Here is a 13908-nt window from a genome sequence, read left to right as displayed (position 1 = left end):
TACATTATGTGTATTTTACCACAATAGGGGGGAAACATACCACAATGTTCATTGCAACAGTGTTCATTAGAGCCAAAAAGTGGAAACAACCCAAATGTCCATCAACTAAATAGAAAAACAAAATATGGCATATTGATAAAATGGAAATTATTCAGCCATAGAAAGAAATTAAGTACTAATACATGCTACCATATGGATAAACCTAGAAAACCAAGTAAAAGTAGCCAGACACAAAAGGCCTCATACTGTGTGATACCATTTATATGAAATGTCCAGAACAGGAGAATCTATAAAGGCAGAAAGTAAGTTAGTGGTTGCCAGGGGATGTAGAGGAATGGTCAAGCAGCCAGATGACTACTAAAAGATATGGGGTTTCTTTTGGGGTAATCAAAAGGTTCTAAAATCAAAAAAGAGTTTCTGGAGTTTGAGAATAGGAAAGAGAGATACAGTGAAGACCGGTCTAGTGTAGAGGTTAATGCAGTGATACCTGTGAGAAGTTAAAAAGGAACCAAGGAAACATGAACTGCACGGAACTGAGCTTCCATGTCCTCTCTGAGTGGAATCAGGACATGCATCAACCAGGAAGCTCCTCTAAGCCAGAATTTTTATTGGCATAATTGATTAAATCATTGGCCACAAAATTGAACTGACTCTTCAGCCCCACTCTACTTCCTGGAGATCAGTCTGGGTTAAAGTTTTAACTCTAATCACAAGGTTACTAGCCCCATCCTGAAGCTATTTGGCAACCTACCTTGAGTTGCCTCATTAATGTAACAAACATATTTGTTATCTCTGGAAATTCTAAGGATTTTTGAAGATCTGTGCCAGCATCTTGTGACCAAGACCAGATACATTCTTTATTTTGCCACAGCTTCTTAAAAGTTTATTAAAATATTATCAGTAGTAAGAATTAGAAAAACCATGCCATTATAATGAAGAAGTTGCCTGTATTTAAATTTAGGAGCCTACCTATATCTAAGCTTTCTTCTTTTACATTTATTATTCTTGGGTTTTCTGAAATGTAACAATCAGTTCTTATCTATCTATTCTTATCTATCTATTGGATTAAAATGAAAAAGTTCTTGGTAATATTGTTTTCTATATTACTAAAGTACATTAATTTATGTAGTAATTTTACTGCTAAGATTATCCAAATTGTATGCAAAATATAAAAAAGTACTTAAATATTCCATGTTTAAAGAAAATTGGCAGCTGGCTCAGTTGATTAGGGTGTGGTGCTGTTATACCAAGATCCAGGGTTTACTCCCTGTACTGGCCAGCTCAAAACAAATGAAACACACACGACAAAGAAAATTATTGCCAATTTTTGATCTATTGAAAGAAATAAATGAATTGGAGAAAACATGATTCTTGTCGTAGCTTTTGAGTTAGTAACAATATACTTCAATGCCCCCTGCTGGCTATCTCAAGCTAACTTTTGTTAACTAAGGTAATAGGGAAAATTTTAATTTTGGAAATGTTTTACTGCAGCCAAAAGGAAAATAGGTAGTTTTAGGATTATCCTTAGATGGAACAATATGGTCTTTCACTTGTGGTTTTTAGGCTGAAGGTCAGTGTCCTCCCTACTGTAGAACTTCTGTGCTTTAGTTAAGTATCCATAAGTTCACCCTCTGAGCCACAAAAGATCTGCCTGGGGGTCTGTCCTATACTAGAATGCAGTGATTTTTAAAGTATAATAGTGGATTGAATTATGTCCCCCCCCAAACTCATTGAAGCTTGAATTGTGTCCCCCACGTTTTATGTATTAGAAACTTAGCGGCCACAGTGACTGTTAAGACAGTGGGAAATCCTATTACAGTAATTGAAAGGTGGAGCCTTGTAGAGCTGATTGGATTGCAGGACCTGCAGTAGTGAATGTATTAAAAACGGTGGTCAGGGGTATGGTTCTGAGGGCTTTAAAAGAAGAGGAGAGTCTGTCTTGCCATCTCTCTCTGCTCTCTGCTTCCACTATCTTGCAACGTGAGACCCCTGGGTCACTGTCACCATGGTTCTGAGGGCTTTAAAAGAAGAGGAGAGTCTGTCTTGCCATCTCTCTCTGCTCTCTGCTTCCACTATCTTGCAACGTGAGACCCCTGGGTCACTGTCGCCACCACCAGATGGACTTTGGACTTCCCAGCGTCAGAAACTGTAAGCAATAAATTTCGTTTTTCTTTATAAATCACCGAGTTGCAGGTATTTTGTTATAAGTAATAAAAACAGACTGATACAGTTTACCAAGATATTGAGGCATTCCAACTCACATAAAGGGCAGCTGATATTGGAGATGAATTAAGTCAATTTTGTTTCTCCTACTCAGTTGAGACAGGTAGCTGATAACATTGTCAAACACAAATTTCTCTTTTGGCAGAGTTCTTTCTCCTTTGGTAACTTCCTGATTCCTTTTATCCTCTCTTACCCATGATTCAGACAGGGAGAGAAATAAAATAAATTTACTTTACATTTAAAGAAGTAGTTAATTACACTTCTGTGGGCTGTTTCTTTTTACTTAATGTAATAAGAGTAGCCTAAGAGTTCTATGATTCTTCTCCGTGATTAACTTTTTTGAATTGCATTAAGCATGCATTTTAAAGCAATTATTAACATTAGCTTATTTTTCTTCCCCAAATGGGGTAAAAGTGGAGCTTGTGTATTACCCTTTTCAGTCCTCTGCTGGACTTAGTCTCTGAGTGTGACAACCTAGCTATGGTTTCTAATGCTGACTGTGCTTGAGTATCATCTAAAAATACAGGTGCATGAACTGACACCAGCCTACTAGACCAAATTCTCCAGGAGTTCTAAACTGGGAACTAATCTAGTTTTCCAGAATCCAAGAGGTCTGCAGCTCTAGTTGGATTTTTATTTGAAATAAGAAAGAGAAGCTTATAGCATAAATTTAAGAGAGGAAAGAAAATCTTTTGGGGGGATCAGTTTTATGACCAGGTGTTAATATGGAGCAATAACAACCCCTATTACAAAATTTCATCAGTAAAATGTGTAAAATCAAAATGAGATAAACTCTATTTTTACATAAAAGTACCCATCACTTTTTTTTTAAAGAAAGAACATTTGATGCGAAGCTTTTTCCCTGAAGATAACTATTCATATCTTTATACCTCAACACTACAATCTTCTAATCAGTGGAATGGCGATTTGTGAGTCAATAGGCATATATTGCAGGTGTGCCTAAAATGCATGCCTATTTAAGTTTTTTTCATATGTATTTAGCTGCTGGCATCATTGTGGGTTTATATCTTTGCTTTCATTTTCATGTGAAAGTTTAAAATAACATTTAATTTCTAAAATGAATATAAATATACTGTTTCATATCTTCTAAATATATTCCAAATTAGCATGTAAACATACCAAAGAATTAAAAAACAAACTCACATTACATCTGACTTAATTTTTCTTGTATGAGAAAAAGAGAAGATTTTCTCAGGATGTACTGAGGTGAGTTTTCCAGAGGACTAAGAAGCTAAAATCTTCTGAATGATAAAGCTCTTAACTTTTTTCATGAAAATCTTTCTATCTTATTGTGTAGTAATCTGATTTTTAACTCTTAATAACAAAGGCTATTTCTATGATGTCCTCATAAACCTAAGGAACACAGATTCTGTCCTATCTAATAAATTAGAGAAAGAAGTTTGCCAAGAGTGTGGGGAATCTGATTACCTAATTTGTTAAACTAAGGCTACATGAACTAAAAGACTGTATGTGGCAAGTCTCTTTTGACAGCTAGACTTCTGCTTGGGGGCTCCATGGACTCCCCAGTTTTGGTTTGCGTTCAAGAGGCAAATCATCAGATAGGAAGCACGCACTCTCCTGCCTCCACCCGTTTAGTACCTTACAGCATAGTGCAGTGGTTCTCAAACTTGCAAGCCTCAGAATCACCTGGAGGATTTGGTAAAGCACACTGTTAGGCTCCAACCCTAGAGTTTCTGATTCTGGATAGGGCCCAAGAATTTGTGTTTTGAATAAGTTCCCAGATGATGCTAATGCTGCTGTACTTTTAGGAACAACAGCCATAGGAAACATTACATTGATTAACATTTTCCATTTATGTATTTTGTAAATATGAGTATTATCCAGAAATACTTCACATAATGTCTAGTAGAGGTCTTTTGGACCATCTTGTCCAGTCACCTCATTTTAGAGTTGGGTCTAGAGAAGACAATTGTTTGCTTCAACATTCCATAGAGACTAAATTGGAATTTTCCTGATTTCCTGGTCCAGAACTCATTCAGCTTCTTGCTGTCATGTCTTTGTGTATATGTATTATATCTCAATTCTTTGGGTAAAATTTATTTTAGTGAGCTTATGATGTATTCCAGAAGAACTTACCACTTCCAAGACATTCTCATGGATTTTGTATTTTTTCTGTGTTCTTCAATGCCCTTTTTCTGTTTACTCAGTTCTTCCACAATTGGTATGAAAACTTGCTTTAACTTCTGCCACCTGGGGGCCGGCCCGTGGCTCACTCAGGAGAGTGCGGTGCTGATAACACCAAGGCCACGGGTTCGGATCCCATAGAGGGATGGCCAGTTAGCTCTCTGGTTGAGCGTGGTGCTGACAACTTCTGCCACCTGGGTTGCATATTTGCTTTATTAAAATTTATCAATTTTAAACTTTGTTCTGGAAATGCAATTTTATTTTCTCGTTTTGTATAACTTTGTACCGTTATTTTAATGTTCTGAAGGAAAGCAAATATACATTAAATCTCTTTCATCATAAATTCAGCAATTAACTTGTTGAATAGCATTTAATGAAATATATTTAACTTAGATTATATTCATTTTATGCTACCAAACATTCTTATATGATGTATTGCGATGTTAAGATTACTCTTCTCTGCTTTCCTATCTGTCTGGTCCTCTTACATTTTTACATTGGCACATTCTGTGGCTTGTTCTCCATCTTAGGATTCCTTTTCCTGTGGATTTTCAATTTTATTGTGTCCCAGAATAGCATCCAACTCAGTAAAAAATTTCGTACTCTTAGTCATGCCTAGATCTTGAGCTGTTCTTACAATCTTGTATTCATGTTTTAGGTTTTTGTACTTTGTTCTGCATTGCTTCCAGTCTCTCTTGATTCCAAATTTCTGAATCTTGGCAGCAATTTGTTCAAATATCCTTTTATTTCTCACTGTTCCCTCTAGTTGTTGTTGTATGCTTTTATCAGACCAGAGTGCCTATTAGAGCCCTGACTTCTGGCACAGTCCAATATTTCGCTCCTTCATTTGCTCCAGTTGGAATAAAAATTGAGTTATTAGGGAGTTCCATTTTTGATGTAGAGAAGCCTGCATCAGGTAGGGAGGGAAAGATATATATATGGATTATATACATCAGACAAAATAAATAATTGGATGCAACATTATTAAAGAAAGTAATATTCTCCATAGGAGACAAATATAACGCCATAGGAATGACAAATATAGCTTAGCTTTTTTCTGTAATGAGGAACTGAAATACAGACAGTCCCCGAGTTATGAGGGTTTGACTTAAGATTTTTCGACTTTACGATGGTGTGAAAGGAATATGCGTTCAGGAGAAACCATAGTTCGAATTTGGATCTTTTCTTGGGTTAGCAATATGCGGTACATACTCTTGTATGCTGGGCAGCAGCAGCAAGCTGCAGCTCCCAGTCATTCACAAGCTCACCGTGGGATCACTAAGGTAAACAAGTGATACTTGATATCTTCCTGAAGAACATTATGTCTACCAAACCAACAGCAAGTGTCGATGCCCCACTGCCTTCTACCAGCTATTCTCGAGCCTCATCAGAAGAGAGAGGGATTGATGACTCTGTTGCTGTCACATCCCCATCATCCAGCAATTCATTTTAGTTCAGTGCTTCAAACATTCTTCAGGCCCAGTGTGCTTTGAGCTTTGTGCATTAATGATAAGTTCCCATACAACCATTCTGTTTTTTTTTTTTTACTTTCAGCGCAGTATTTAGTAAATTACATGAGCTCCTCAACACTTTTTTATAAAATATGCTTTGTGTTAGATGATTTTGCCCAATTGTAGGCTAACATAGGTGTTCTAAGCATGTTTAAGGTAGGCTAGGCTAAGCTGTGATGTTCTGTAGGTGAGGTGTATTAAATGCATTTCTGACTTAACAGTGTTTTCAATGGGTTTATAAGGTTGTAACCCCATTGTAAGTTGAAGATTATTTGTAGAACCTAAATATGTTTGTCAGGACACTGGCTTTAATAAAAGTTGTTTTTAGTCGTGCTTTGATCACCTTTCTTCTCTATATAATTTTCTCTTCCATCCCACTTCTTTAGTATGTGGGATATATCACTATGTAGTGAAAGTTGAGTATGTAATTTTGTGACATTTACTTGTAGAAAGCAGTATGATTACGTAGGAAAATGGCTCAATGTAGATAATTTTTGTTTTGAGATTGGACAGGTATGAACAATTTAACTCCTTCCCTTCTTTTTTATCTGCGCGGACGCGCCTGGGGTCCTCCCGCAGACCCAGGAGGAGAAGGAGCCGACAGGATTACCCCTGGTGTTGGGACCGAGGGATCTCAGGGAAAAGTGAGCCTGCTGCCCACCAACCCAGCCCCGTGAAAGAGACACTCAGACGCAGCAGGGGTTCTGTCAGGGCAGTTCCACTTTATTGCCGTTACACTGCAATTTATATAAGCAAGCAAGTAGCGGCTTTCCATGAACTAACCAATCAATTAAAGGATCATGCGGGCATGCATTTTGTACTAACATGTTGAGCATAGCGATCATGCAGTGTTCACTAGTGCAGAAATACTGGAGGACCAACAAAAACCTTTTGGAGCTATCTTGGGTTATGCCTCCCCTACTTCCCGCGGGCGCCATCTTCATCCTCCACCCATAGGCACCATGATAATGTTTGCTCCTAAAAATGGGCCCAACGTTTATCTAATGGTTTCTGTTGGCTACATGTAGGAATCTCCTGGGGAGCATTTAAAAAACCACTATAGTGCCTCCTTTACTGCTCATCTGCAGATTGTGATTCTAGTGTGCAGTCACTGTTGAGAACCAAGGCTACTCATGAGCACAGGATTTGGAAGAGCTGCACACATCAATTGGTGTTTACTCCTTGTGAAGATTAGAGAAAGACCAAATGCTTTTTTAAGTGAAGTATTATGTTCTTTTAATAATAGGGAAATGTGTCAGAAATTTCATAAAGCCTTGTTCTAGGCAGTATGTCTCCACTTAGTTATAAACCCTTTAATATTGCCATAGTGCCTTCATGTTATCTCTAACACAGTTTTACAATTAATTTTATTTTATTGACATTATATTGGGTTTTTAACAACCGTATAATCTTGTGTTTTTCTCAGATTTCATGTTCATATTTAATAAACAGGTAGTTCAGACCCCAGCATCTGTAATGAGTTGTTAGTCATTAAAAAACACTTCATAGGATTTACTTGAGATAGGGAGTTGTTTTTATTTTGTGGTACATTTAATGTCTTTGTTTTGAAGTCCTTTTCTATCATTTGGGTTAAAGATAAGTTTTTTGATTCTAGCTTCAATAGGAAATCAGAAGCAAAGATAGGATTTACATTGAATTAAATTAATTTGGTGATTAAAATTATCCTTACCTCATTGTGGATTTGATATTATTTACTTTCAAATGTAAAATTTTGTTGTCTTAAACCTCCAGAAGGCTAAAGTGATCATATTCATTACTAGCTATAAGTTTAGCCATCAGATTTCTTACAATATTTAAAGAATAAAGGTTGGAAATCAGAGAGCTGATATTTGTGGGAGACTTATATTTTGTTAAAGAAATCATTTGCTTTAGAAATGATTTTTTTCAGTATAGGTTGGTAAAAAGGGAGGAAAATATAAATTAATCCTAAATGTTTCTACCAGGAAAAACTGTCCATTTTCTCAGATTAGAAACGAATTTTAACTTTCTAATTTGAAATTAGATCAGTTTCATTATATTTTTGGCTCATCATACTATACCTAACTCCATTGACCTGACATGAGAAACCAAAAGTAAAAGATTTCCTGAGATGTCTCCCTTATCTTGCAATGCAACTGGCATTTTAGCTTAGAGAACAGAATTCCTTTTAGAAATAAGTACTAAGGAAAATAAAAGTTGGTTGACATAACAGATAATACTAGAAACTTGAGCTGAATTTAATCGTATTTATGAAACTAGATTTGTGATAGATATATTTTGTAACAAAGTGACCTGGTTTAAATATTTATGTAGGTAAATCTAATTTTTTTATCCCATTGACATGGTTTATTTTGAACTTCTAGAATTGTTTTATAATTTTGTAAGTTTCTAGAGATTGTTGTAGTTAGTTTTCAACTTGAATTACATTTTTTAAATGGATTGTTTTATTTGTATCTTGAGTGCTTTAGTATAGCAGGCACTTGATAACTGATACTAGTTATGTAAAAGAATGGTCCTGCAATGAGATGGATAATCAGGAAATGTTGTTTTATTGGCATAGATGATCAAATAGCTTAGAGTTTATATGTGTCTTGTGTAATTAATTGATTGATACATAACTTTCTAGAAATTAATATAAATTATACTTAAATGGAGTAAGTAATGTGTCATTTAAAAGAACCATGCCGACCTTAAAAAATGAAGAACTCCTTCCTTGATTTCCTTGAAGTTTTATGGTTTGGATGTTTTCGTACAGGTTCTCATAAAATGAGGCACAGACTACTTTTAAAATAATGAAATGAGGAGAATAATATTACAGAAAAAGCAAAATATATCTTTCAAAGGAATCCAAAATGTAGAATTTTTAATTCAGTTGGCATATGAAGTTGAAGATGAATCATAATTACAGTGAAGTTGCAGGCTAATCAGGAGGTGGTTAAGTACATTTTGATTGTTCTCTGTAATTTTAAAGATTTATTCATATTAGTCATATCATTTCCAAATGTTTTTCCAGTTTTCTTTTACTAACAGAAATAGTGTTGTGTTTTACATTAAGAGATCAAATGTTAGGTACGATTTTAATGGTATAAACATTGATGTAAAATCATGATTCACAAATATATTTAGAGGCATTCCCATGGAAGAAAAAGGAAAGGTATGCTGCTTACCATCTTAAAAATTCTTTTAGGATTCTTATATAAAAATGGGAAAACAAATGAAAAATAAGTATGAGAAGTACAAAAGCACCACTGTTTTCAAATGGTATAATTGTATATTTTTTTAAATTCTCAAGGTAGAGATTGTCAAAACTTTAAATCAGGTTTCATAATTACTTTAGGCTAAATTGCAATTAAGGAATGTTTTAGATTTATTTGGAAATGTGGAAAATAAAAATCTGGATTTAAATAAAAATTCTCTTTAGAGAAATGGGGGAATATACTGATATACCCAGGTCATCCAACAGCTGAGCTTAATATGAAAGCAGTAAAGGAAAGATAGTGTTTCCTATTCTATTATCTGGTTTGGGCCAAGTTATATATCTATAGAAAATGGCCTGGTGTGAACATACAGCTGGGAGTGAAAAAGAAAAGCTCTCTTCCAACCTCTTCAGGGAATTTTTTCTTAAGTTGGTAGTTTATAACATGAATCCTAAAATCGTGTGCAGAGGCCTCATGCCATGGAGATTTTAAACTGAAACTCTTAAATTATCACTCCCGATGTATTTGTATAAAGTAAGAAGAGAGAAATAGAGTGGAAACTTGGCCACTGAAGGAATGCGGTCTGGCAGCAGTAAGCCAGAGGTATTCTGAGGTTGAGGATGGTTACAATTACCAGAACATGAAATCTCTTAGAGTTGGTCAAAGGTGTATTAGGGTCCTTTGCCATGGCTCTGGCTACCTGCTGCTTAACAGAGGGGACCAGATTCTCTATCCCTACCACTCAGATGATGTTGATTCTAACAGTGGAAAAGGCACTTTTCCACTGTTTTCTTCCCTTCTTCAGTTTACTATACACAAATAAAAAATTCTGCTGGTTCCACCCTAGAAAAACCAGACAACAGTACAAATGAATCAAACCTGGTAAAAGGAGGGCTTCTTAAGCCTTAGAAGAGAAACTTTGGTTACATTCAGAACTTTTGGATTCTGTTATAAGGTAAAAGAAGTCATGCAAATTTCAATTACCCCCATTGACAAGAATAGTCAGTTTATAAAGGTGAATAAATATATAGAAAAATGTTCCACATCACTAGTAATTAGACAAATGCAAAATAAGTTGTCAATTGTATACATCATTATGGACCATTATTAATTAGCATACATGGGGTTAATTAGCATAAACCCTGTCCATAATCTTGCATGACAGGTATTCTGTAAAAGGGACACTCTCACATTGCTAGTGAAGTACAGTTCTTTTGAAAAGCAGGTATTTTAGCAACATGTTTCAAAGTAATCATACCCCCCTTGGCTCAGTAATTGAACTTCTATTCTAAAGTCTATCCTAAAGTAATAATGTTAAAAATGGACAAAAGTTATTGATTGCAGCATTATTTGTTCAAAGGTGGCAATGACCTAAATTCTGGTGTTTGTACTCAGTTAGATATTATAGAACCATTAACAGTAACATTTAATCTTAAACTATGGTTAATCCTGGGTATAATTTAAAGATTATTTTTAATGCAAACAAAATGTTAATGTGCTTGTAATTTTATAATTTAAGAATTTTAAAGAACAACTAGTAGCATTGTGGAAGATGTATGGGAAGAGGCTGAAAACTAGGGAGACCAGTTAAGAGGTTATATTAATATTCCATGAGAGAGATGATGAAGTTCCATATGGTGATAATGAGAGTGGAGCAGGGAGAAAATTTTATGAAACGTCTGTAGATTTTTTAGACTTAGTGAGCAACCAAAAGTCAAAGATATCTCAAACGTTTATATGTAAATGATTGGAAATACAATGATACTAAGGTGGAAGCAATTTTTAGGAGGATCAGTTTTGGTGGGGGGAGGAACAAGTTTGATTTTAGAATTGGGGGTTTGAGGTAACTTAAACATACACAGTTAAGTGGTAAATGTAGGCCCTCTGCTTATGAGTGAAAGTAAGGAGTTGCAAGCCATGGGGGTACCTGAAAGGGCTAGAAGAAGATCCCTTTAAGAAGTGGAGATGTTATCACCCACATCTTCATCAGACCAACCTCTGGTTAAAATCAGGGACTTTCAGAAGCTGAGCAATTGATTTCTTAATCAGCATTTAGATAATTTAAGTGATGAAGAGTCTGGGTGAATAACTGAATAAAATAATGTAATTGCTGTTTAACATGGTAGTGACTGCAAAGCTTTCTCAGAATTTGTTGTAGTATCAGAAATGCAAAGAGTGTAAATGGGATGGATTTTTTTAATGAAATGACTTATTAGAGTTGTAGACATGAAATGCATCTAACTCAAGTTAACCCAACTGTAATCTCTGTCCTCTCAACCCCCTACACTTTTGGTACCTTTCTTATACTACTTAGCATTTTCTCTTGGGTGTTACACTTACTCATTGTTCCCTCCTTTTTGAGGTTTCACGTCACTGAATTCATGTAGCTCAGTGCTTTGCACATGGTATACACAGACAGTGGGTATAACAAATATTTGAATTGTATTGAAGAATTCTGCTTGTAAAAATAGCATCTGTAAAACATTGGCTATGAGAGAAATCTTATTATTGTCATTGTTTTTTTACCCCCTTTTCTTAGTGATGCTTGCAGCTTCCACAGACAGTGCTCAAATTCTGTGTAAACACTGCTGGGCTTAACACAGAAGGTCAAGAACCTTGTTTTAATGCCTAAATCATTTAATCTTAAATTATTTAATGTATTAAGTTTGCTTTTGTTTTACTTCATTAGTAAAATGGAACTGTTCTTCCAAGTAATGAAAAAGTGTTTATCAGTTCTTACTATTTTAATACTTTGATTTATAAATTTGAGAAAATGGGAACATTAAAATAGGGGAGAAAGTTCTGTCTTGTTTGGAGATTTGGGAAAATAACAGTTGAGCAATATTTTTCATATTTTCTCTCTTTTTTTTGCCACTTTTATAAAATTAGAATCAAAAATATTTTTAGAACCCAGTCTATATTTCAAAAACATGATACATGCAATGCAGTAAGCACTAGAAGTTAATGTCCTTTTTTTTTTTTTTGATGGATGGCAGGCACTGGGAATCAAATTCTTGACTGTGGTGTTACAAGGCCTGTCTCTAACCAACTGAGCTAACCGGCCGGCTGTTATGCCGTTTTTTTGTTTTTTTTTTTTTTAACGGAAATTCACTTTAATTTTTTTTTTTTTTTTGTCTTTTTTGTGACCGGCCGCACCGGCCATCCCTATATAGGATCTGAACCCGCGGCGGGAGCTCTGCTGCGCTCCCAGCGCCGCACCCTCCCGAGTGCGCCACGGGGTCGGCCCTGTTATGCCGTTTTAATGTGCTTTTTCTATATTTTACAGATTTTAAAAATGGTTATTTACCTCTTTCTTGCAAAATAGCATAAGTCAGTTGTTTTTCTCAACCTTGATATTTCAGGCTATGTTTATCATAGGAACTCAGAAGTCCTATACTCTTACAGTTTTTGAAACTGTAAAACAAAAGAATAGTACTTTTTCTTTTTACCTTCAGTGGTCTCTGGTCCTGTACTTGGGTTCAGCGTTGCCAGGTACCTGCTGTTTGCATCTTCCTCTGTAGTTGTATGGCAGGTTCATACTGCAGGATTGCATCCAAATCGTGGAAGAACTTAATGGTTTTAGAGCTATCTCCAGAGTTGTGGGCATATTTAACTGTTCTGTATTCATATTTGAGATTTTTATACTTTGCCCGGCAATGTTTCCAATCTCTGTATACTCCTAATGATTGCAGCCTTTTAGCAATGTAAAAATATTCCCTTATTTCTCAGTGTCCCTTTAACTTGTTTTTGTATATTTTTTTCTGCCCAGACACTGAGGAAAGCTTTAACCTCCTCCTCAGTCCAGTGCTTTCCTGCTTCACTCTCCATGTTGAAAGTGACCTGGAAATGATTCACTATTTCTAGCCACGTTTTGTTTCCTAGGAAACCAGACGGTGGTTGTCAGTAAGCTCCCAAGAGCTGAAAGGACCTAGTTTAACTGGTTTAAGCTGACTGAGGAAGTAACTGGAGAAACTGCCATATAAGCAGGTTTTTTGTTGGGTTTTTTTTGTCTTTTTTGTGACCGGTAAGGGGATCGCAAGCCTTGGCTTGGTGTCGCCCAGACCGCGCTCAGCCAGTGAGCGCCCCGGCCATTCCTATATAGGATCCGAACCAGCGGTGGGAGCGTCGCTGTGCTCCCAGCTCCGCACTCTCCCGAGTGCGCCACGAGGTCGGCCCAGCAGGTTTTGTGATTAAAGAAGCCTGGATCTAAATGATTCCTAACCTTGTTCATTTCAGCTTTAAGGAAAAATTACCCTTGAGACAAAAGGGAAAGAAAACCATTTTTGTATATTTCTTTTCTTAAATAGTTTACCATTTTTCCAAGTAGTTGTTGATTTTTAAAAAATTTTTTGGAAATGGTTGGCAGAGGTTCTTTTCTCTCTGAGGTTTATAGCTCATGTTAATATTATATTTTTTATCTCACATGAATCACCTAATTTTCTAGCATTGGTTAACTTAAAGACCATATCATTTCATTAAATAAAAGATATCCTAAGTCAAGATGTGTTTCATTTCATAGGATGTATAGTCTTATGCATATCTCTTTTCAGCATAGTATTTAATGCATTGATAACTTGGTAAAGTCATTTCAATTTTTTTATAGATTTTTATTTAGCAAGTATGTTTAATGTTATAGTTTTTCCTGCTAATAAAATTCCTAAACAATTATAATATGTAATTTTGAAAAAGATCCTTTTTTACCAAATAAATCAATGTGTTAACAATTATTAAAGTATACTTTCACATTTTAAAGAGGCTTTTTATTTCTCCCTTGACATGCATTCTTTGGAAAAAAAATTTGTCAGTGAACA

At 35.5% G+C, this 13908-nt stretch overlaps 2 protein-coding genes across 3 annotated transcripts in view; one reads left to right on the top strand and one right to left on the bottom strand.

The window, feature by feature from the left end:
* The window catches only part of PAICS (phosphoribosylaminoimidazole carboxylase and phosphoribosylaminoimidazolesuccinocarboxamide synthase), a 43769-nt gene extending 30844 nt beyond the window's left edge, over positions 1-12925 (bottom strand). The window contains 3 exon segments of the mRNA XM_063107638.1: positions 12547-12618; positions 12621-12805; positions 12807-12925. Coding sequence (XP_062963708.1) covers positions 12547-12618; positions 12621-12805; positions 12807-12925 — 376 coding nt within the window.
* Positions 1-13908, top strand: part of PPAT (phosphoribosyl pyrophosphate amidotransferase) — a 38497-nt gene that overhangs the window by 12071 nt on the left and 12518 nt on the right. The gene's annotated exons all lie outside the window — the stretch shown is intronic.

The sequence above is a fragment of the Cynocephalus volans genome, chromosome 9 (assembly GCF_027409185.1).
Source record: "Cynocephalus volans isolate mCynVol1 chromosome 9, mCynVol1.pri, whole genome shotgun sequence".
Classification (NCBI taxonomy): Eukaryota; Metazoa; Chordata; class Mammalia; order Dermoptera; family Cynocephalidae; genus Cynocephalus; species Cynocephalus volans.
This window is presented reverse-complemented; position numbering and strand designations above follow the sequence as displayed.